This window comes from Choristoneura fumiferana, chromosome 3, assembly GCF_025370935.1.
Source record: "Choristoneura fumiferana chromosome 3, NRCan_CFum_1, whole genome shotgun sequence".
Lineage (NCBI taxonomy): Eukaryota > Metazoa > Arthropoda > Insecta > Lepidoptera > Tortricidae > Choristoneura > Choristoneura fumiferana.
In genome coordinates this window covers 23097722-23123168 of record NC_133474.1, presented here as the reverse complement: position 1 = coordinate 23123168, position 25447 = coordinate 23097722, and the positions used below count along the sequence as shown (strand labels likewise).

General features: G+C 40.4%; 1 protein-coding gene across 1 annotated transcript in view; it reads left to right on the top strand.

The window, feature by feature from the left end:
- Nucleotides 1-25447, top strand: part of side-II (sidestep II transmembrane protein) — a 401395-nt gene that overhangs the window by 239799 nt on the left and 136149 nt on the right. The window contains exon 4 of the mRNA XM_074086222.1: nt 13211-13324. Coding sequence (XP_073942323.1) covers nt 13211-13324 — 114 coding nt within the window. The remainder of the gene's footprint in view (nt 1-13210; nt 13325-25447) is intronic.

Here is a 25447-nt window from a genome sequence, read left to right as displayed (position 1 = left end):
TTGATTCTCATATCATTGATTTCATTTTGTATTTATGTCCAGCATAATTGTTCAGCCCGTGTAATTTTATTGCGTGTTGGTGTTTCATTATTTCCATTTAGTTCTTGAAGCTAATAATTAATTACATAAGTATCAGTAAGTGTTCATTTATATCTATTTACAGTGTCACAAAGTTCCAAAATAGAGCTAAATATTTGAGTGCGTCAAGCAAAACTCTTCTGAAGGTTATGTCTCCGAAGTTGCCCTTTGACATGAAAAAGTACTCCCGACTGTGGAATAACAGTTTCTTTATATTTAGGCTCCGCTGTGCAATTTGACCTGCTTGGCAACATTCCTGGAGAACTTTATTGAACGTTAGGTATATCGATATGAGAGTTGAGGCGTGATCGATGACCGAGAAACTTCTGGAATGTTCAATCAATGTTGCTCTTAGACGCTCGATTTTCATTAGTGTTGATTAAACCGTTTATTAATTTAATCAGCGCGGGAACATGTCACGTCACAGTCTTCGATGGATCGAGTCTTCTACCCTCGTCAGTGAGGCCTTTGAGGCGTCATTTGAGGCCTCAAGTGACATGACTCCGTCGGGATCGACTCACGTACCAAGTTAGGATTACATTCTCAATAAACGGGTAATGTTTTACTGCTGCTATCGCTGGTATTATCCGCGCTCCGGCACATCATAAAATAAGGCACTTCCCAACTATTATTACTGACTAGCCTGTTACCCGCGACTCCGCCCGAGTAGGATTCGTTTATCGCTATCCCGTGGCAACTATGTAATTTTCTGGGATAAAAACTATCCTATTGTCCTCCCCCGGGACTTAAAATGTCTATATTCAACCAAATCGGTTGGTCAGCGCTGTAGACTTAAGTTTTTTTTTTTATTTATGTATTCATCACATTTTACAAAAATAACGACTTAAAATATTTTCGCCAAACTGCTAAGCAGTTTGTTGGCGAAGACAGCACTCTTTAAATACACACTTAAATCCATATTAAACATTAAAGACCCGAGAACAAACATTCGGATTATTCATGCAAATATCTGCCCCGGCCGGGACACGAACCCGGGACCTCAAAGCTTCGTAGTCAGGTTCTCTAACCACTTTGTCATCCGGTTAGAGCAACTTTAAGCACTGGGACATTTAGGACATCTAGGACAAGTAATTCCTGCGCACACTCACCAAAATGTATCCAGTGAAAAACAGACAGATGAGTGACGATCAGCGGACTGTCACCGAAGAGTCTCCGGGCACTCTACCGAATCTAACGCGGCTAATTCCAATAAAATCCAGTAAAATCGTGCCAGTAGGGATACGTTGCGGGGTCACAATCCAAACGAGTACACAAGATCGACCGAGCACCGCAGTGTCATGCTTCTGGAACGGTTTTACTGGAATAACGTGAACCGGGCATAACTGATACTTGGCGGAACCGTCCCAAAGGTGACAGCAGTATACCATACCTACACGATCTTACCTGCGCTTTGTACAGAGTAAAAAACCGCATTTCAAATCGGTCCACCCGTTTAAGAGCTACGGTGCCACAGACAGACACACAGACATAGCGGTCAAACTTATAACACCCCTCGTTTTGCGTCGGGGGTTGAAAAGCTGCTCTGGTGTGAAATACCGCCTCATCTTAAATATATACATAGGCCATCAAGTTTTTTAGTAGCCGTTTTCAATCTGGACTCAATAGCCGCACCGAAGTTGAGACTAGATTGAAGGTCTAATCTAAGAAGAAACTTTGGTTATTAGTGGGGTCACCTAGCCTTCCACACCGCAGTTCTGGAGTCCGGAGTCCGTAGTTGGTAGTAGCACTCTCACTCTCACACACACATCAGATCAGGACTTAGACCCCGTACGCACTATGCGGCTAACCGCGCGGTTTTAGCGTGCCGTCTCTCTTCAAAGTATCGCTAGAGAAAGAGACGGCGCGCTAAAATCGCGCGGTTCGCCGCATAGTGCGTACGGGGTCTTAGTCGCCTTTTAGGACGACGAGATATCTCCGTCTTATTCTAACACCGGGCACAGCACGAATGTGTGAATACAGCGGCTGCCCAGCGCAAGTATCTAATCTGATACGTAGCAACAAATGTAATCCATCTCATGTTATCTTGGTTTGCCATCTAGTACGTAACCCACCTGAATTCTCCTTAACTTCTAAGATACAGGCATACCTTCTCCGAACAACCTTTTACAACTTTCGATGAAAATTGTTTCGAACCTGCTGAGTTTACTGTTCGCAAAGACGTGAGGTGGTATTTTGTTGTGCAAATTTGAAGTAATTGAACACTATCGGCCTCTTTTATCCCTAACTTATGTAAGCGACTTGGAATATTCTAGAACTTATGTCTTATGTTACTAGCTTATGCCCGCGACTTTGTCTGCGCGGAACTAGGTTATCGCGCGGTGGCACCCTCTACCGGAATCAAAGGTATCCTACATGTTGATCCTTGGAGTTCAAACTACCTATATATCAAATTTTATCAAAATCGGTTCAGTGGTTTCGACGTGAAAGCGTAACAGATAGACAGAAGAGTTACTTTCGCATTAAAGTGTAATTTAATAACTTGGCAAAGTGGATAATTTATACGTTGCGAGGATTTTACTTATATTTATGGCTATTTTTTAATTTGCACTGTTCATATTATAGGCATAACAATATAAGCACAATCAACCAAAAGTACCTAATACTTGTATTACTTAAAAGTTAAATTAAAAAAACCGTTGCGATGTGTCTTTTGCGCATATAATAATATTGTACCTATAATGCAAACCCATACGCTGTGAATCTACTTTTTAAAGCCTAGTGCGTCTCCTATGCAATTTTCTGTCCGCTAGTGAAATAGCTACCTGGTACGAGTATAATAGATCAACTTAACGGCATAATACTGAAATTGTTTTTTCTTTTATGGACAACTAACAATAAGTTTCATTCATTAATCTCCTATAATTAATTGAATTTGGCCCATTGATTGTAAGTGGGCCATCAAATCCTTTCAATTCGGCAATTTGTCGTCTAGTTAACCCGCAATACACCATAAAACAAGAGATTTGCGTAAACCCGAACAGTGCGGCGCCGCCCCAGCATTCAAGGAAATTACCTACTTACCGGGGCGGGCACACGCGACTCCGGCCCTTAGCACCCGGGGCGACAGGGCATTGTCGCGTGGTGAGCCCCAGGAAGGGTGCTTAATCACGAATTGATGAGGCGAGCTAATTGCGCCGGCACTCGCGATATAATGTAAACTCGGATCCGTTCGCAGAATTCACTATTAAATTGATTCACGGGATTTGAAATGACACGTACGCGTGAAATCTGCGGCCAATAATACCCCTTTTGAGTAAAGGTGACGACAAATTTAGTTACGATATCTCCAAAGTGGGCTATATTCTGATGTCAAGTATAGCGGTTACATCGCTCGAAGGACAGATTAATCGTTGGGGGAGCAAAGTTCTCGAGTAGCGACCACGAACCGGAAGACGAAGCTTTGGCAGGCCTCCAACCAGGTGGACTGACGACATCGTGAGAGTTGCTCGCAACCGGTGGATGCAAGTGGCGAGTTGTCGTTCATTGTGGCGTTCTAAGGGGGAGGACTTTGTTCAGTAGTAGCGTCTTCCGGTTGATATTACTAGAATCCTGGTCAGGTTTTTTGTGCAGAGAAAGTGTTTGCGTATCTATACTATAATGGTGAGGTATTTCGCTAAGCCACGCGTGCGTATATATTTATTGCTAAAACCGGCCAAGAGCGTGTGAGACACGCCCAAAATAGGGTTCCGTAGCCATTACGAAAAAATTAAGTAATATATTTTTCTTAGCATTTCGTATTTTATACGGAATCTTCCAAGTTTAGGTATGTATATTTTATACCTTAGGCTGCTAAACTTTTTACGTTTTGATACACTTACAACCATTCTGAAAAAAAAACACCCCCACTTTACGTCTATGGGAGGTACCCTAAAAAAAATTTTTTTAATTTTTTATTGTACCATTTTGTCGGCATACTTTACATATATATCCGTGCAAAATTACAGCTTTCTAGCATTGATAGTCCCTCAGCAAAACCGCGGACGGACAGACAGACAGACATGGCGAAACTATAAGGGTTCCGTTTTTGCCATTTTGGCGCCGGAACCCTAAATAGGTGACACTGTTTGAAACCTAATAATTATGTACAAACGGTAACATTTCTCTTCTTTTTATTAGATGTGGTTTATATCCAGGTCAAGCGCTCTCTCCTCGTTCACAAATCATTATTCCCCCGAAGCATAAAGTGCGTGTAAGCATGGCTGCGCCGACCTTACTCAAATGCCATGCAAATGCTAATCGCCGCCATTGCCGGCACTCCAGGTGATAGTGCACCCAAATGTCACAGCTTTACGTAAACATACAGGACAGGCACGCGTGCGAAATTCTTCATCATCAACATCAACATCATGTGCCGCTCTAGTCTCAAAGGTTGAACAGTTTCAGCCCATTTAGACTCCAAGTGCCTGCCAAGCACCAGCAGATGTTCCTGCGCTCCGACTTCTGGCTGGAGGGTGTGGTGTTCCGTCGTTACGTTAAGAAATCCCTAATTACTTTTTTTGTGCTTTCGGTTCTTTGTGTTTTTTTTGTGTATAATTTGGATTTTGCAGCGCATTGGTGTTTTAGGGTTCCGGAGCCAAAATGGCAAAAACGGAACCCTTATAGTTTCGCCATGTCTGTCTATCTGTCTGTATGTCCGTCCGTCCGCGGCTTTGCTCAGAGACTATCAATGCTAGAAAGCTGTAATTTTGCACGGATATATAATATGTAAAGTATGCCGACAAAATGGTACAATAAAAAATCAAAAAATATTTTTTTAGGTTACCTCCCATAGACGTAAAGTAGGGTGTTTTTTTTTCACATCAAACCCTATAGTGTGGGGTATCGTTGGATAGGTATTTTAAAACCAGTTTAGGGTTTCCTAAGACGATTTTCGATTCAGTGATGTGTTTGAGAAATATTCAACTTTAAAGTGCAAATTTTCATTAAAATCGAGCGTCCCCCCCCCCTCTAAAATCTAAACCGGTAGGTGGAAACATTTGAAAAAATGCAGGATGGTTATGTAAACATAATATGTATATCAAACTTTCAAGGAAAACTATAGAGGCCAACCTAAACTTGGAAGATTCCGTATAAAACACGAAATCCTTAGAAAAATATTACTTAATTTTTTCGGGAGTGTCCGACACGCTCTTGGCCGTTTTTTTTTTAACTGTAACGCTATAATTTTTATTGATAAATAAATAAATCAGTCAGCCTTAAGATCGTCACTATTGTATACGTTACGTAGTCCTCCCCCATAGACCTCCAGTTGCTTCGGTCTGAAGCGGCCTGCATCCATCGTGAGCCCGCGACTTTAACCAGGTCCATCATCCCAATCCTCTCGTTGATGGACGTCCCACGCCGCGCGTGCCGACCCACGGTCTCGGTCTCCATTCGAGAACTTGCCCTAACTTGGCCCCAACGGACATCTACGAAATTCTTTATTGCATTGAATGTGGTGTCAGACGCATGATTATTTTTAAAATATTTTTTTTTAATGTTTCCCAATCAAAGGAATTTATAAAAATGGACAATAGCGCACAATGTCTTTACTAAAATACATAGAGATTGAGTTCAATTTGAGATTTATGAAATTAGTAGGAAAGAACAACGATAAAATAAGTCGCGGCATTTAGTCGCAGAGAACACGTAGGACCGCGTTCTGGCGAAGATTTGTTTCCCCAATTCAGGTGTGCGCTTTAAATAAATTGCAAACGTCGCCGCTTCTTGTTTAGAATTATTGTTGAGGAAATTTTGAAGCGTATGAGCTACAGCTGAAAACAGGTGCTGCTCTGGATTACTCGAAATTAGAGTTTCAAGTGGCAATCGCGGTTTGACTTTAGTTTGCCAAAATACGGGTCAATTTAAAGGTGTAGGTATGTACCGTGTACCACTCCACTGTTGAACACAGGCCTGTCCCTTGGAACGCCACAATGAACGACAGCTCGCCATTTACTCCGCAGAACTCATATAAATATACTAATGTAATGTTTGTAAATTAAGAAAAGAAAAAAAAACGAAACAACGAATAAATAGTAATAAAAAATTCAGTGACGCGTGATAGAAGAGTAATTAAACAGTATTGTGTAATTTTAAATGTGAAAAATGTTAGTGTAGTGCGTGATATGTGCATGCCTGTGCGCGTAAATGGGCGCAATCGCGCGTGTGTACGCGAATTCGTGAGTGCGTGCATGCATACTGCTGTTATCCTTCTAATTTTTCACATTGAAATAGACACTCAACATGGAAATAGATCACAAAGCTGCAGAGTATCAAAAACTGAGTGAAATAATGAACTAGTTTTTGATGAGTATACGCAAAACTTCAATGGTTACCAATATTGCTACGTTTCTTGTTATTAACTGATACAATATTGATTTGCATTGACTTCAAAGGTACATTGTTTTCACAAAGACAACACAGCCGTTATGCAGCAGGGCTACTACGAAACTCGAAACTCGAAGTTCGTGTCGTGCAGTCCCTCTGACACTTATACTATTTAATACGAGAGCGAGAGGGACGGTACGATACGAACTTCGAGTTTCGAGTTTCGCAGTAGCCCTGCAGAGACAGGTGAGGCGCCGGTAACCGTCCGATTCCGTCGGCCGTTAATTCGGCCGCGCTTCCGTCAACGGGTTGTTCTCTTTAATGAGTGCCGTGCCGTGGCCCCCGGGGCGCGCGTGATTGGCCGGACGGCCGCCGGTGCCGGACAGCGCCCGATAATTGCCCGTCTCTTTTGAAACCGGTCGCCGGCCGCATTTGTCGCGGCTGATGAGAATGCCTTGGGTTTTGATTCGTGATTGAAGTTACGTTTGGAGCGTGTTTTTCGGCAAACTTGTAATTACAATTCTGCAGATGTTGCAAATGTGAAAGCTTGTGTATGTATGCATTCGTGCGTGTAAGTATTTGTGGTTCTTTCACGCTAAAATCAAGCAGACAGACTCTCCCTTTTTGGATAAAAATTTGCTGATAGCTGCTAACTCTTTATGGAAAGAGAAGGCTAACTCTTTTTTCAGGTATTCCTGTGAACTCAGGATACCCTGGAATCTTCATTGCGAAACCTATAGAAACGTGAAAGCTTTGAACGAGTTTTCTTCTTACAACGTAAATGAAGACAAGATGTAATTTTTGGCAATTTCTAGGGGAATATAATACAATTCTAGAATTATGATTCACGTACACGTAATTATTAGCGCGAGTATTTTATTACCTACTTTAAGAATTTAATAAGGGTCTGCACCATGCCCGGGTTTGGAATAAGAAGTCCTCATCTCTTCCGGTGGGGTTTGTAAAAGGCGACTAACGGGCGCTCGCGATCGCAAATGACAGTTATAGTATGCGAAATCTGTCATTTGATTGCGATTACGAGCTTCAGGAATGTTAGGCAATACGGAGTCTGATGTGAGAGCGCACCGGCGCTCTATGGCCAACTCTCCAGACTCCAGCTCTGCGGTGTGGAAGGCTAGGGAACTTTACCACACTAGATTAGATTCACTAGTGATTCTTATCCAACGACCAACCTGTCAAGAGTAGCAACTTGGAGGAAAAAATTAAATAACCAGAAGTTAGGCTTTGCAAAGCAGATTCCTAATAGACAAAATAAACCGCTGCATTTTTGATAACTGCAGTTGGAACTGAAAGCTTCTCTTTGCATTTCTACTTTGAAAAGAGTAGTTAGTTATGAATTCCCTTTTTCTTCGTAAAATTAAGCTCCCGCAAACTATGTTACAGCTTGATTTCACGCCAACTTTAGTTGGTGGGTAGCGGTAGCGGCGGGTAGCGATAGGGGGGCATTGGGTAGCCAGTCCGGTAACAGGAATATCGCCTTTTACCATGGAACGTGCTATCTCGAATATTGGACGCGATCTATTCTACGGAACAAAACTAGAACAAAGTGAAGCAGGAAGAGTGTTCGAGTGTGAAGTTACAATAGCGACATTAGATATATATTTGAGCATTTTCATTTGGGTAACGCTAAATTAGCCGTGGCAGCCTAGTGGTTTCACCTATGGCTTCTCAAGCAAAGGGTTGTGGGTTCGAACCTAGGACAGTACCTCTGACTTTCTCGGAATATATGTGCGAAATTACATTTCAAACATAGAAAGTAACAAATTTGGAGTTGAAATAAAAAATACAAAAAGACTCCAAATACCAATCCCTAAGTGTACCTACAGTTTTCCTCACGATAAGTGAAATTCTCTTGAAACATCCCCTCCGTAATACCACGAACTTCGATCTATCGACGGTGTCCGGGGAAGTTGAATTTTAATCGAAACTTGAAATCACTTTGCGGCGCGGCGCTTCTGTTGTCTTTCTATCCGAGACGCCGCATCGCCATGCAAATCCGCGCCAGCGTGTAATACTGGGTAAACAGATACCTACAATTAATGAAAAACAATGATAATTAACAAAGTTTTAATGAAAATTGGCAGTATACCTGAAATAGCAAACAAAAAGTATAACAACTAAGCTCAAAAAATAAGTATAGATAGACGTTGTTATACTCGTAAAAAGGATCCAGCTCGGCATGTCGTTGATTCAAAACAAGCACTGGTCTGGTATAGTAAGCGAGTCAAACCTGTTCATTATGGAATGATTTCTCTTAGTTCTAAATACTTACTTAATTTATTATTTTATTTATTTATTTTATTTTATTCTTAATATTTTGGCGGCCGGATGGCCAAGTGCTTAGAGAACCTGACTACTAAGCTTGAGGTCCCGGGTTCGATTCCCGGTCGGGGCAGATATTTGTATGAATAATACGAATGTTTGTTCTCGGCTCTTGCAAGTTTAATATGTATTTACATAAGTATGTATTTATCTATACGAGTATAAGTATGTTTATCCGTTGCCTAGTATCCATAGTACAAGCTTTGCTTAGTTTGGGACCAGGTCGATTGGTGTCAAGTGTCTATTTACTGGGTATTTTTAGTATATTTTGCGTGCTGTACCTTGCGAGCTTTCCGAAATGGCTGAATCATGATTTTTCCGCCATTTTGAAAAGGTTGAACAATAATATAGCCGTAAAAATAGTATTTTTTTATATAAGTAATTAATTATTGAATCTGCTCACAAAACTAGAATCATCTGTTTTCCAAATATTTTTATACCTACTTAGTAGCCTCAATAATTTATACCTAACTTAACTACTATGAAAATTTAAAGCTAAGAGACCATCAACAAATATGATATTGTCTCTGGTAAAGTTATTGGTTTCTCGTGAGTTTGAAACCTGCCTTCGGTCGATGCTGGCGGGTGCTCCGAGCCTTCCGCGCGGGTGCAGGAAGACGCGGTAACGAACCGGAAGGCCGCAGAGATTCGCGACACCCGGATATAGCATATGATATGTTCTTACGCTCGTAACTGTTACAAGTCTGGCTGACTTGTTAGTTATGCAAATGATTTTATCCCAGTCTTAAATTTGATCTACCTGCCATGATGCTCGCATGTTCCAAAAAAGCCATAATGTGTGATTTTTACACGATATCACAGCATGACTCGAAAACGTTCCCTTGGTTTAACGAGTCTGAACTACCCTACAAAGATTTGTCACTAGGCATGACACGTCGAGTTACAATGTTTTAAATTTTCAAAATGAGTTCAAAACGTCTCGACCTGTGATTTAACGAGTCCAAATGAACTATCCTACAAAGATTTGCCATCTAGGCATGACACATCGTGGTACAATGTTTTAATCAATGTAGTCAATTCGTGACCACCGAGACGCGATTATGTGTTCGAAACGTCCAGGTAATTTTTGCAATAAATAAACTATATTATAAAAGTCGTAATTAAGTCCGAATTATAATATCAGTTAAGACATCGCGTTACAGTTTAAACGTCGGCCAAATTTATAAAAAAAAATTCAAGTGCAAATAAATATTCCTGAATATCTTGCACGATATTCAGTTGTTATTCACCCACTCAACGACTCGCTAAACTATTATGGTTTGTGTTTGAATGTACTATTAACATACAATTCCGATGCATATATTTTTATTACTCCGATTCCTTTTAGATGGCGCAAATTGTGCTTCTATTTTCAGAACGTCAGTGATAGAAAGGAGTGCATCAAAATCAATCCTATGTTCCGTGCGACGTGTCGTAACGACGCCAGCGCTGAAACTCTAGATCGTTTTATAAAATTTTACCCCGATCATTAGTGTCACGAGCGCGACTGGCAGAAAAATGACTCCACTCCTAAAGCTATTTTAGCTGCAACACTCTCAAACCGTCGCCGATATAGACATTTCCTTATTCGTACACTTTTCACCGACGGATTCTAAGAATAGAAAAGAATTGACACTGGAAAGGTTCAGAGGGACAGGCGGCTTCGGAATTTAAAGATAGAAAAATCAGATTGTCGGATACGTGACGTTAGCCTTTTGAAGGAACGTATCCTTCAATTTCTTCTACCCTCCGTTATCGGTAATCACTAGAAGGTTCAGTGAAATATAGTGCATCTGATCGGAGATCACTGGCAGGCCCCATATGGAGAACGCTGCCGCTTTTTAACACGCTTTTATTAGGTCGACTGTATGTAACTATGTAATGGAATCTAAGGTAACTAAATTAACCATCTTCCAAGGGACGTAGCGTAATGAAAATTGGCAGCTGTATGTAGTTCTGATAATATGGTACCGTCGAACTGGTCTGATGATGGAGCTGGAAGATATGAACTGGAACTTCATGATGGAATATCGTTTCATAGTCGTGTTTGCACTTGTGAGATAGGCCACGTAATGGAGTTTGAACACGATCAGGTTTCAAGGTCTAATGATGAAGCCGGAAGATAGGCACTGGCATTCCATGATGTAATATCGTATCATAGTCGTATTTGCACTTGTGACAAAGGCCACGTTTGAAAACGATCAGGTTTCAAGGTTATAACAAACCTATTATATATTGAATAGTGTAAATATTTCGTCATCAAAGCCCAAAAAGTATAAAATAAATTAACAGTTTTCTAAAACACGCTTTTATAAATGCACGTAAAAACAAAAAAAAAATATGGATCGTTCAAGTTGTCTCTATTTCTGGACTGAAGTGTAAACTATGTGCTTTTAGTTATAATATTTGATTGTAAAAGCGTGGGGCAGCTTCCGCTAGAAAGTTAGTACCTATTAGTATTTGTTAACAAGAAAGTATTTCCTGTTCCAGCGCCCCACGCTTTTACAATCAAATATTATAACTAAAAGCACATAGTTTACACTCCAGCCCAGAAATAGAGACAACTTGAACGATTCATAATTTATTTTTTGTTTTAACGTGCATTTATAAAAGCGTGTTTTTCTAGTATTTTTTAAACTATTAATTTATTTAATTATTTAAGTGATTTAAAGTGTTAAACATTTTTAACAATCGCTTTATATCATTTGGGCTGCGTTTCCACCAAAGACGTGTTGAGAGCTTGTTGCGAGGATTGTGTTTTTCATAAACTAATAGAAATGCTTCATTAACTTAGCCTCGCTCCGCTCAGCTGTTTCTACCAGAGCGGTGCTGAGCGAGGATGGGTAAATTAAGCGTTTCTATTGGTTCATGAAAAACACATCCTCGCACATCTCTGGTGTAAACAAAGCCTTAAGCTTTCACTAAATTTTGTCCTCGTTTTGAGAATGAATGCTAACCTCAAACTTAATCCCATGACTCGTACACAAAAACTACCTACACCCGACGTGTTGCGAGCCAGTTACACTCTCGCCACGCGCTTTGCCTCGGCACTCGAGACAGTAAACGAACGAGGGAAGACTGTGAGAAGCACATGTGTGGAGCCCTGAAGCTGTGGGCAGTTAGCAGCTCTCATGCAGAATGCAGGCAGCCCTAGAACGGAGTGATGGCCCCGCATTACGAGAAGCGATCGCATATTTTATTCATCGCCGTAGATAGGCGCGCAGAATTAGGAAAACAAACGAACAAAAGGCGAAAGATTTACTTTCGGCTTATCTTCTTTGTAAATGCGCGGATGTTACTGTTTACTGGGTTTTTATTTTATTTGTTTTTTATGGTTGTTGAGAAATTTAAACTCAAGATTGCGCTGACGATTGGCTCATATTTTTTATTCGGACGTCGCATAAACTGCGTTGAATTTTAATTTTAATATAAGTGGACTTGCTAAGAATAAAAAATATACATGGAACACAAATTTTAACTTCAATAATTTAAAATGGTATGAAACTAGAAAATAAAAGAAATCACGTAAAAATCTTCGCTTTAATTTTTGCTTTGAGCTTTGCGGTGAAGGAAAACATCGTGAGGAAACCTGCACAAACCTGCGAAGCGATTCAATGGTGCGTGCGAAATTCCCAATCCGCACTGGGCCCGCGTGGGAACTATGGCCCAAGCCCTCTTGTTCTGAAAGGAGGCCTGTGCCCAGCAGTGGGACGTATATAGGCTGGGATGATGTTGATGATGATGACGTAAAAATCATCAATTTGCGTTAGAAAATAAGCAGGTATTAGCGGACATTCCGTCTCTTACTATAATAGAAAAATTAAATTTCGGTCGTATAGAATTTCTATGGTCGTTGTAATACAAGGTGGGCCCAGGTAACATAAGCAAAAAATTAAACCACAGCTTCCACTCTTCATCTTGAGCTAATTTAGTTGTACAACTTTTTAAAATAACTTGTATTATGATTTTTTTTATAATGTAAAGTTTAATTGGACCAGCAATGTATTGCGAAATCCGTCATTTTGTTACGTGACAGGCGATGTCATTTAGGCTATTGGAAGCCGTACATTGAAAACACTATTTAATTTAATTGTTTGGAATAAACATAATGATAAAACTACTTAATTTTTGAAAGTTGCAGAACTAAAATAGTTCCATTTGAGTAGCAGAACCTGTGTTTTGATTTTTTGCTCCTGTTACAGGGCCCACCCGGTATATGACGTCATCGTCCATGACGAATCTCTTTGTCTAATTGACAATTGAAAACGTCTTTATCTTCGTTGTTTTTTAATATATTTAAAAAATTCTTTCAGAACTTAGTTTGTCAAACAATAAAGTTATACTTGAAGAAATAAAACAAACGCTAGCATATTCTCTATTGTTTTGTTGATCACGAAGGTACATAAAATGTCACTAACAAAGAAAACTTGTTTTAAAATACTGACCGGTGGTGTGTTTGCAGTGCCTCCGGAGCGGCCGGTGGTGGTGGACCGCTGGGGCCGCGTGATCAACGCCACGACCCTGGGCCCGCATCAAGAAGGCGACGACGTGCTCCTCACCTGCCGCGTGCTTGGAGGTAACACCATCCAGTACCATACCGTAACTTTTTTTTTATTCGACTGGTTGGCAAACGAGCAAGCGGGTCTCCTGATGGTAAGAGATCACCACCGCCCATAAACATCTGCAATACCAGGGTTGGTCATTGCCAACCTAGAGGCCTAATATGGGATACCTCAAGTGCCAGTAATTTCACCGGCTGTCTTACTCTCCACGACGGAACACAACAGTTCACGGCAGGATTAGCGAGCAAGATGGTGGTAGCAATCCGGGCGGACCTTGCACAAGGTCCTACCACCTGCAAATCTACCAGAGCTGAGCGAGGATATGATGCGAGGAATGTGTTTGTCATGAACCATTAAGAGACATCTCTTCGTTCCATTCTCCATACAAACGTAGTCCCGGTCTCATTTGAAAACTAGGCAACAGAAATAGATTAAATTTTGTAAGTAGGACTAGACGTAATTATCTATGCCTGTGGTTTTTCAGATTTTCGTATAAAAGTGTAATATCAGAATTACAGGAGCTCAAAAGTCGACAAAAAAAAGATGTCATCTTTGCACGAGAATTACAAACTAATAAGTAGAGAATTTTTACAAAAATTGAAAAAACCACAGGCATAGAAAATATAATGAATATCTTGATTGTAAAATATCATTGATTTCTGTGCTATACTTTTCGTATGATATGAGGACAACGAAACCCAACATTCAACCGGCCAAATCTTGAAAAGCCTACAGCTATCTCGATATAAATTACGGACGTCGTTGCGGAAGGCATGGGGGGGGGGCGGCTGCGAGCGCTTATGTCACGAGCGATAAAGACAGCAATATCCCAAACGAAAAAAGGGCAGGGAAACTTCTCTTAAAAACGCTTCATTTACTCGCACCACTGAGCTGTTTCTACTAGAGATGCGCTGAGCGAAGATAGGTTCATAACAAACACATCCTCACACATCTATTCTCTGGTGGAAACGCAGTTTTATATCGGTTTTGCACGCGTAAACTATTCCGAAATCCCAAAATTGATATCGTAATCTTCATTGAGGTGTTGTGTTAAGAACAACTATCCCGTGGGAATATTGGAATAAAAGTAGCCTATGTGTTATTTCAGATATCCAGCTGTTTACTATACATACCAAATTTCATGACTCTAAGCCCAGCATAATCTGGTGCGCGGCAATGAATGGGTAAAGAGCTTATAGATTTCTTTTTCCCTGAATGGCAACACTGGCATAGATAATAGATCGCTCGTTTTTGGCTCGATATTTCAACTTGTGATTTTATTTTGCTTAATATTATTGTGATGATATTTTCTCAAGTTTTTCGCGATTCCCAAGGTCAAAGAATTGAATTGCTTTAAAATTCCAGAGAAATAATACGTTGTGTTGTAAAGCGCTATCCTGCTCTGTCTCGTTTTTATTTCCCGTTCTGGCGGTTCACTTTTATTATATTTAATTTCGAAAAAAACGTCATTGCGACTGATATTAGAATTGAGGTCCAATCAAATTGCTTAGTTTTGGAGAGATATTATTAGAAAATTTAATATATTATTAGAGAGAGATTCTTTGTTATTGTTATGCAATAATAAAATTTTCACAGATAAGAAATTTATCCTACACTAGCTGGCCCCGCAAACTTCGTTCTGCCTTAAAATCAATTTATATTGTGTTACCTTATTAGCCATGTACTTTTTTTTATAGTGAGGAATCAATGCGAGCACGCAAGCGAGGGAGCAAGCATGCATGCAATGCAAGCCAGTATGCAAGTAACCATGCACGCATGCGAGCATGCAAGCAAGCATGCAACCAAGTATGCAAGCAAGTATGTATGCAAGTAACAATGCATGCAAGCGAGCACGCAATGAAGCATGTATTCAAGCAAGCATGCAAGCAAGCATGCAAGCAAGCATGCACGCTAGCGAACATGGAGGCATGCACGCTAGCGAACATGGAGGCATGTTACCAAGCATGCATGCAAGCAAGCTTGGAAGCAGGCATGCAAGCTTGGAAGCAGGCATGCAAGCATGCAAGCAAGCATGCAAGAAAGCATGCACGCTAGCGAACATGGAAGCATGTAACCAAGCAAGCATGCACGCTAGCGAACATGGAAGCATGTAACCTAGCATGCATGCAAGCAAGCATGCAAGCAAGCATGCACGCTAGCGAACATGGAAGCATGTAACCAATCATGCAAGCAGGCATGCAAGAATGCAAGCAAGCTTGGAAGCAGGCATGCAAGCATGCAAGAAAGCATGCACGCTAGCGAATATGGAAGTATGTAACCAAGCATGCATGCAAGCAAGCATGCACGCTAAGCGAACATGGAAGCATGTAACCAATCATGCAAGCAGGCATGCAAGAATGCAAGCAAGCATGCAAGCAAGCATGCACGCTAGCGAACATGGAGGCATGTTACCAAGCATGCAAGCAGGCAAGCAAGCATGCAAGCAAGCATGCACGCTAGCGAACATGGAGGCATGTTACCAAGTATGCATGCAAGCAAGCATGCAAGAAAGCATGCACGCTAGCGAACATGGAAGCATGTAACCAAGCATGCAAGCAAGCATGCAAGAATGCAAGCAAGCATGCACGCTAGCGAACATGGAAGCGTGTAACCAAGCTTGCATGCTAGCAAGCATGCAAGCCAGCATGCAAGAAAGCAAGCAAGCGAGTATGCAAGCAAGCAAGCAAGCATGCAAGCTGGCATGCAAGCAAGCATGCAAGAAAGCATGCACGCTAGCGAACATGGAAGCATGTAACCAAGCATGCAAGCAAGCATGCAAGAATGCAAGCAAGCATGCACGCTAGCGAACATGGAAGCGTGTAACCAAGCTTGCATGCTAGCAAGCATGCAAGCCAGCATGCAAGAAAGCAAGCAAGCGAGTATGCAAGCAAGCAAGCAAGCATGCAAGCGAGCATGGAAGCAAGCAAGTCTACAGAAATCTAGGCTATCTACACTAAATATAATGATGTAGAAAACTTATCTGTTATAATTAAATTCTGGTGATGATGCCGCATATGATGAAATTATTAATTTTCACTACCTAATATATCAGAACAGATTTTTTTGGGTACTTTAAATATATATAATATATATATTAATTTCACCAATGGTATTAATTTCACTTTGCCATTTGCGCAACACAATCCAGCGGCTTCATTTTTGTACTTCAATGCCTTACAATGTGGGCAAACTGAGTTCATAGATCCAATAGCAACGCATTGGTAGGCACTGTAGTCAATTGTAACATTGTAATTTAAAGCAGCTCGATTGAAACTTACAACATTATTAGCTGCATTCAGCTCATTACGCTCTGCACGGGTTTGTGCTATCCGAATCCTTTCAATTTCATTTCGCTCTTGACGTTGCTGGGCTGTTCGATTACTCTGATAATTAGCTTGGTTTGTAGCATTTCGAGTTCTTCGACCCAAATTGCTTCGCCCTCGTCTTATAGGTGGCATGAGTCATCATGTCAGCCGAAAGACGTCCACTGCTGGACATAGGCCTCCCCCAAGGCTCTCCACTCAGACCGGTCTTGTGCTTTCCGCATCCACCGCGATCCCGCGATCTTAACCAAGTCGTCGCTCCATCTTGTTGGAGGCCTACAGACAGCTCGTCTCCCGGTCCGCGGATGCGGTGGCATGAGTATAAATAGATTAAATCAAAACACAAAATAAATCAACCAGTCAATGTAAATTGAGGAACGTAAACAAATTTGTTTTTAAATAATTTATTGAATCAGGCGTTACTTTGCGGAGGTCCATATCAATGAACTAAAATAATTTCCTTGCTCACCCGCGACCTTACGATAGCTAAGCTTATGCAAAATATGCGTGTTCATGCAGTTCCTCCACCTCCACACTGTTAAGAACACACACAAATCACACAAACCCATCCATCACCATCACCACACTACACTCGTAAGGTCGCGGGTGAGCAAGGAAATTATTTTAGTTCATTTAAATTTGTTTTTGTTATTATTTAGTAAGTAGGTAGTATTAAGGTACTCGTCATAAAACTCATTTACTCGGCAATCTTCGTTCCACTTTAAACCAAAAAAGTAGTGTACGAAAAAAAATGGAAGAAAACGTCCCTATTTCAGACACTATAGGTCCAAACATCTTCCAGCCAAGCAAGCAAGCATGCAAATGCAAAATAAGGGGATTAATAAAACAAAACGCCTAAATAAAATTGAGTAGCAAACATTCGCATCACTCCGCATTTTACTAAAACCCACAGGTGATGCATTAATTACCGCACTTCCATACTGGCATTTTCTTTTTCCCAGCAATTTTTCCAGTTTTTCTCTTCATAAAAACCTTCCCTAGACTTTAACGATGATATGAAAAAAAAAATAGCTGAATTGGTCCAGCCGTTCTCGAGTTTTGCGCTTAGCAACACATTTTACGATTCATTTTTATTTATATAGATAATTTTATTAGTTTATCTTTATGCTGGTCATACATAATTTCCAGTTTTTGAACGCATTATAGAAGGTTTATGATAATATGTAGATAAAAGTGTTTTCGCATAAATTTCGATCCTTATTTGGAACAATGTCACGCTGCATCGCATATTCGTACGGCGAATGTTTCAGCATTAATCCGAAGCAAAATGGCGCAGCGTCTGCTAAACTAGCCGTCTCTTTTTGCTCTATTGTGCTGTCCCCCACTGTCGTGCTATTGACATGCTTCAAACAAAACAAACAAAACTGTACTAAGCAGACGACGTGCTCTTTTTCGGAAACGCGTTTCATTTCCTGACGCTGTTTTGTTTTGTCTTAACGTTTCGATTCATCGGATTGTGTTGAATTTAGAAGTTTAAGTAGTTCTTTCTACTTGTTACAAACGGCAGTGTACAGGGTGATTCGGGAGACGTGAGCAGGGCCAACTCTACACCCTCAGTAATTGATAATGGATCGTTCACAAACATTGAAGTAAAAACCTCCACACTTTTAAGTGCAGAGTGACCATGAATTTGGTAAGTAAAATATACTTTTATTTTCCATCATTAATCAATTATTTATGTCGAAAATACAAACTGAAATATAGATGCATAGAAAAACCAGAAAAATAGGACCAGCGCTGGGAATTGAACCCAGGTCCTCGGCATTCCGTGCCACGTGCTATACCACTACACCACCACTGGACAGAAAAACTAGAAAAATGAGACCAGCGCTGGGAATCGAACCCAGGTCCTCGGCATTCCGTGCCACGTGCTGGTCACTGGTCCAGTGGTGGTGTAGTGGTATAGCACGTGGCACGGAATGCCGAGGACCTGGGTTTGATTCCCAGCGCTGGTCTTATTTTACTGGTTTTTCTTCTTTATTGCAGTTTGTATTTTCGATATGGGTTTTACGGAATGACCGTAAAAGAAACAAAACATTTGGAATTGAAATAAAAAACACAAAAAGATTCCAAAAAAAAACAATCTTAATTATTTATGTATTAAAAAAACGTTGATCTCACTAAATACTGGTATGGTACCTTACTACCGTACCGGTACGGTAGCCTTAACTAATTGAATCCAGTAGGGTTGATCCTGCTTACGTCTCTCGAATCATCCTCTAGATTTGGCCCTATACTAGGTACGAAGTGCAAAACTCGAACTTCGTATGCCGTCCCGCTGACGCTTATGTCATTTAATACGCGAGTGAAAGGGACGCGTGCCATACGAACTTTAAATTTCGAGTTTCGTCACAGAATATATAATAGTACTGGCATACAGAATGGACACGCTCCGCCCCGCACCGGTTCGAGTTACCCCACCCCTCAAGCGCAGATTGTAGGAAAACCGTAGGAAAGCAGTCGGGCGCGCAACGCGATGTATGTCGGCCGCACCGTCGCACGGCACTAAGTTCGGGAGCAATAACTTTGCGAAATGGTGATATACTGTGCATTGTATCCTGGGTGTTTGTCAACAGCCAAAGATAAGAAACGGAGTTTTTTTCTGCCTGCCTACTTCCTTTTCTTAATAATAATGCTTTCTAAAAGTATCGCGATTAATACGACATGAAATAACTAATTAGGTACCGAATAATTAGTACAAGTTTGTAGTCATATATTTATTGTAATGTAAAATAATAATGCTTAAATACATAGACAGACACATTTTAAGTAGGTTTAAATAAAAATATATGATTAACGATTACATTTATTTACACATTTAAGCCATACCTACATACCCTATAGTACTAGGGTTTTGCGATAGTCAGCCCTGTGTGTCTTACGCACACATTGACGCGTGTACAGACGTCGTCGTGCCTATGTAGATTCCAGAACGCGTATTTTGTATGGCGTGTCCGCCCTGTGGTTTCGTAGTAGCCCCTCTGGCCTACTTAAGTAGAAAATATGGCGAAGTACTTGCTTCGAGTAAGTAGGCATGGTACACTTATTTCGAATATGGTTGAGATCGTTACAAATACATACGAAAGTTTGTAAATGCGAGTACGTGTGTTTCTTACTCTTTCACGCTTAAACGGCTGCTCTCTCTCCGGAATAACACATAAGCTGGTAATATAAAGTGACACGTAAAAGAGCCCTCGTAAGAGAGCTTCTTACGGCCTTACGGAATGGCTTCTATTTATCCGAGATTTTTCATGGCATCCGATTAAAATCTCGATATTTCAACCGCTAACTTTCGGCAACACGTCTTTTGCAGCGAACTGTTTTTGCTGGATTTTATACCACTTCGTTCTCCGTTGCGTCGCCTGGATGCATCAGCGCTGGTTTAACAATTCATTAACTTACGAACAGCGAGTATGCAAATGGGATGCAGTTCATTAAAACATGGGTTAATTAATGATTTTGTTGATGCCTGAATGAATGGCGCTATAAGTCGCCCCGGCGATCGAATATAATACCTAGATATAGAGCATACCTACACATGGCATAGTATTACTTTACTGATATGTGTATTTATGTGATTTTTCTTTATTAAACATAACTTTCTAACAATAACTTAAAATGATTAAAAAAAAACTAGGTATGTATATACAAAAATTAAAATTAAACTAAAACTAACCTACAAATAAAATCTCAAAGCAGGCTCATAGATACATTGCGATCCAGCGTGGCAAATGTTGCTAGCATGTTGGGATCCTTGCAGAGGGTTAATAATGTTATCTGAAATCAAGCAATTTAATTTAGTTTATAATAAATCTTATCGCAACCCATGCATCTCGATACATATCGAGAACGATATTTTTTTTTTAAGTCGCCAGCCATTTAGCTAGCGATGCCACGCCCGATCGCGTCCCCGCGACAATAACAGACTTTGTTTGCTCTCTTGTGTGTCAAATTGACGCCCCCCGCGCCCCCTCTCCCGCCAACACAAGAACGCTTTTATCACAGCCCCGAAACGCGACAATTCTTTATTATAATCGAAAAGTTTCTTCCTCAAATGTTATTGAGCACGAGGTGAGTGTGCTTAGCTTTCTTGAAACAAATGAGAACAAGTGAGAGGGACGGCACGATACGAACTTCGATTTTCGAATTTCGGAGTAGTCCCTCAGATTTTTTACGTCCCGCTGCTGGACACAGGCCTACTCTCAGAATGAATCTCAGGATTGGAAACTTCACACACCCCATTTAATTGCTTCGCGGGCTTGAGCACGTTTCCTCACCATGTATTCCTTCACTGTAAAGCTAAATTTAAATAAGTTAGTAAATTTAAATTTCGAATGAATTTCGGAAAACCCTAAATTTGACTTGTATCTAGTTTATTTACTGTACTTGCGTCCAACTCCTGTTCTGTGCATTTACTTACTTTACTTACCTTTAAATTAATCAAAAACTTTACATGTAAAAAGCTGCCAGTCTCGCAACGCAGTTCTTATATTGCTAAAAAGTTTTGAGATGCAATGTTATACCAAGTCAGTTATTTTTTTCAGTACCGGAGTGTCCATAGAACTCGATTTCCACCAACTTGCATATTTTGAAACCGTGGAAAAATACATTTTATCTACATGCATATCATAACTTCCCTATTATATGTTCAGAAACGACTATCAAATGGCCCTTATTAAGAAACCTGGTATCTGCGGGTGCATCTTAATGTTTACATTAAAGTATCGGTAATACTTTTTTTAACAATGCATATCTGTACATATTGTAGAAAACTTATGACATGCATGTAGATAATAATTATTATTCAAAGTCAAAGTCAAAGTCAAAGTCAAAGTCAAGTCAAGTCAAAGTCAAAGTCAAAGTCAAAGTCAAAGTCAAAGTCAAAATACAGGCCATATCTGAACATATTATAGAAAACTTATGATATGCATGTAGATAAAGTTATGTATGCGGCTATACATAATTAGGCATTAAAACACTCGTACTTTAATGCCTCTCATTATGCACCAGCCACATAAATAACTATTATAGTTCTGAGATAAAGATTTATATTTGTTTAGAAATTTGGCTTACAAATTATTTTTTAAACACATAATTACTTGACCATTGCACTCAACGTTTTACTCGTACACATACTCGTATTATGTGTATCAGTGTGTGTATCGCTCAAACTGAATTGCATTAGAGCTAGCGCAACCTTCAATTATTAGAATTATATAGCTGACGTTGTCGACTATTCTTATGTCATTATGTAGCGTTGCGATGGCCAAGTTATTTATGTGTTTTAAAAATAATGTAGCTTAATCTTTATTTCAGAACTATAAAATGTATTTATCCACGGTTTTAACATAAGCAAGTTGGTGAAAACCGATTCTATGCTCACCGGGCTGACAAAAATAACCGACTTGATAACATTGCATCTCAAAAATTTTAGCAATATAAGAACTGCGTTGCAAGACTTGCAGCTTTTTATATACAGGTGATGATTTTGATGGGATTTACTTTTACCTGGAACCTTTAAATTAATTTTTGCCGTAAAAACCTTATGGTAGCGGAGGATTAAGTAATTGTGCTGGCATTATGATCCAAACGACATATCCGTACCAAATTTCAAATCGATGTGGTCATAAAAAAATTGAAATTAGGAAACGTTAGTATGGAATACTGTTTCCTAATATTTCTTTACTGTAATGACGATGACTTTAAGTATATTTTTGTGCATGTTATTTAAAGAACGTGGGGCCTGCTTTAAATAACATGCACAAAAATACACTGCATAAAGATGAAAAAAACAAAACTGTAGACGGAAAGCAAAGAGCGCGCACTCTGGAGGTGTATTTTTCTTCCCGGCAAGCAGACTCCATACACAGAAACGCTTTTATCTCGAAAAAACATCTCTGACGGTACATTGCGATCATGTTGTACGAGAATGGCGGGGTGCTTGCAAGAGCGGCGCTACCCGCATTCCCGATCACTAGGTCACAGGGTCAAAGGCTTATGGGTGTCACCAGTTCACGTGAGATTTGTTGGACATTTTTGAGATATTCCTTTGCAGCCTTCTTAATAGGCGTGAGTAGTTTCATTACTAGTTCATTTTGCACGATTTTAATAGTTCATTCCTCTAGTTCACTAAGATCTGTAAACTATTTGTACAATGGGGAGCAACTGACACGGATCGGCCGGTGATGCGCTGCAAACGGGACAACTAGCGAAGCTTCTAGTTCAAGCACATTAAAACATAGGTACAAATAAGGAAAAATTAAATATTTAAGTACATATAATGAACTTAATATTCAGCAACAAGATAGATAAGATCCCACCTCTACCACAGTTCATTTGTTTTTTTTTTCTAGCGTTTACCGACAGAAACCATTAAATGTTCACTGAACTAAAGGTCTGAACTAGTTCAGTTGACCGAATGAACTACATACTTATTAGAGATGTGCCGATCATGACTTTGGCCGACTAGCCGACTAGCCGATTAGTCGGTTGTAAAGAAGCCGACTAATCGGCCGACTAGTACTTAACACAAATTTTATTTATGTAACCTTTTTTGTTTTTCCTTTTTGTACAATAAAGAGTATAAACAAACAAACAAACAAACTAGTCGGCCAAGCCGATCACAACTTCGGGGATTTTCGCGACGCTTTGATAACCAGCTGATTTGAGCGCAAGTCGCAACCGACGCTTGTAAGCGTGTCGGGACCTGTTTATTTTATTTTATTCGTATTATTTTATTTCTACATTTTTGCTTTTGTATCTAACAAAGCGGTGTTTTAGTGAAAAAAATATTGTATAAAAATAATGCCTACTATTATTGTTCATTAAAGTGAAAGCTAACAAAAAAATAAAATTTATCATGTCAAAAAGAACGGCATCCGAAAAGGCTATAGCACCGTAGACCACATACATGCGTTGCGGCAGGTTATAACCTCCCCCTTTGCCTTGCATTTGTAAACTACGAGAAAGCCTTCGATTCGATCGAGACTTGGGCTGTGCTGCAGGCTCTCTAGCGGTGCCAAGTTGACTACCGGTATATCGAAGTGTTGAAGTGACTGTACGAAAACGCCACTATGTTCGTCCGACTACCGGACTAGAGCACGACGCCTATTCCGAAACTGTTCACTGCTGCACTGGAGGATTGCTTTTAAGATTCTGAACTGAGAAGGACAAGGCATCAACATTAATGGCGAGTTCTTTAATCACCTTCGATTCGCCGACGATATTGTAGTCATGGCTGAGAGACCATGGAGGACTTCAGTGCTATGCTCGCCGACCTCAGCAGTTTCCGACCGAGTTGGCCTGAAAATAAACATAGACAAGACGTAAGTCATGTCTAATGTCCATGTTGTGCCAACTTCCGTAATAGTCGGAGGCTCTGCGCTCGAAGTTGTTGACGACTATGTATACCTGAGACCAACGGTCCAGATAGGTAGATCCAATTTCGAGAAAGAGATCACTCGTCGAATCCGACTCGGCTGGGCAGTGTTTGAAGTCCAAAGTCTTTGACCAGTGTGTGTTGCCAGTGATGACTTACGGATCTGAGACGTGGTCGCTAACGATGGGCCTCATGAGGAAGCTCAAAGTCACTCAGTGGGCTATGGAGAGGGCTGTGCACGGGGTTTCTCTGCGGGATAGAATCCGAAATGATGATATCCGCAGTAAAACTAAGGTTACCGACATAGCCCGAAGAATTGCGAAACTGAAGTGGCAGTGGGCAGGGCACATTGCTCGCAGAACTGATGGCCGATAGGGTCAGAAGGTTCACGAATGGCGTCCGCGGACCGGGTGACGAGGTGTCGGTAGGCCTCCAACAAGATGGAGCGACGATCCGGTTAAGATCGCGGGATCGCGGTGAATGCGGAAAGCACAAGACCGGTCTGAGTGGAGAGCCTTGGAGGAGGTCTATGTCCAGCAGTGGACGTCTTTCTGCTGACATGATGATGTCAAACAGAAAGTCTCGTGTAAGGATTTTTTGAACAATTAGACAATGATTCCCGTAAAGTCAAGTAGGTATAACTAGTTACAAAATATTATTTCTCGTGTGGGCAAGGAAAAACAGTAAATACTACAAAAATTAACAGCTTAAGGTTTTTATATAATGTAATTCCCCTCTGTGTACCAATACCTACATGAAAATAAATATTTTATTGAAATATACGTACAAAGTAAGAAGCCGGATAGTCGGCGCTTTTTGCCGACTATTCGCCGACTAGTCGCCGACTACGAAAGTGGCCGGATAGTCGGCTTTCCCGACTAGTCGGCGACTAGTCGGCACATCTCTAATACTTATAGATTGGGTCGCTAATTTTATAGACCGAGCAGGATCGATTCTAAGGCGAAGGCTAGACGTACGATATAATGATATACTTTGCTCCATGCAATAAAGTATACGAGGCTAGAGACGTTCTACGTTTATCACATCAGGTAGTTTAGGTACCTTCTGTATAATTTTTCGTAAAATACAAAACATTGGGTTTGAAAAGAAGAGCACCAATGTCGCCGAATAAATTCGATAAGCTTTATTTCGACGACAATTTTTTTTTTCATTTAAGTGACATAGTTTTTCATTTCATTCACGTCATTTGATTGCGATCGTGAGCGTCAGAAAAATTAGGGAGTTCAGCTTCTGGTGTTTCTATATAAAATCGGCCATATATTTACTACGACTACCCGTTTCCTGGAAAACAATATTCTCCACAAGGACCACAAACATTTCCGCGAGTCGCAGTAAAATATTCGGTGCTCCATTAAAAACACCGACCCACTTTAAACGTTAACGTTTTTACAAAT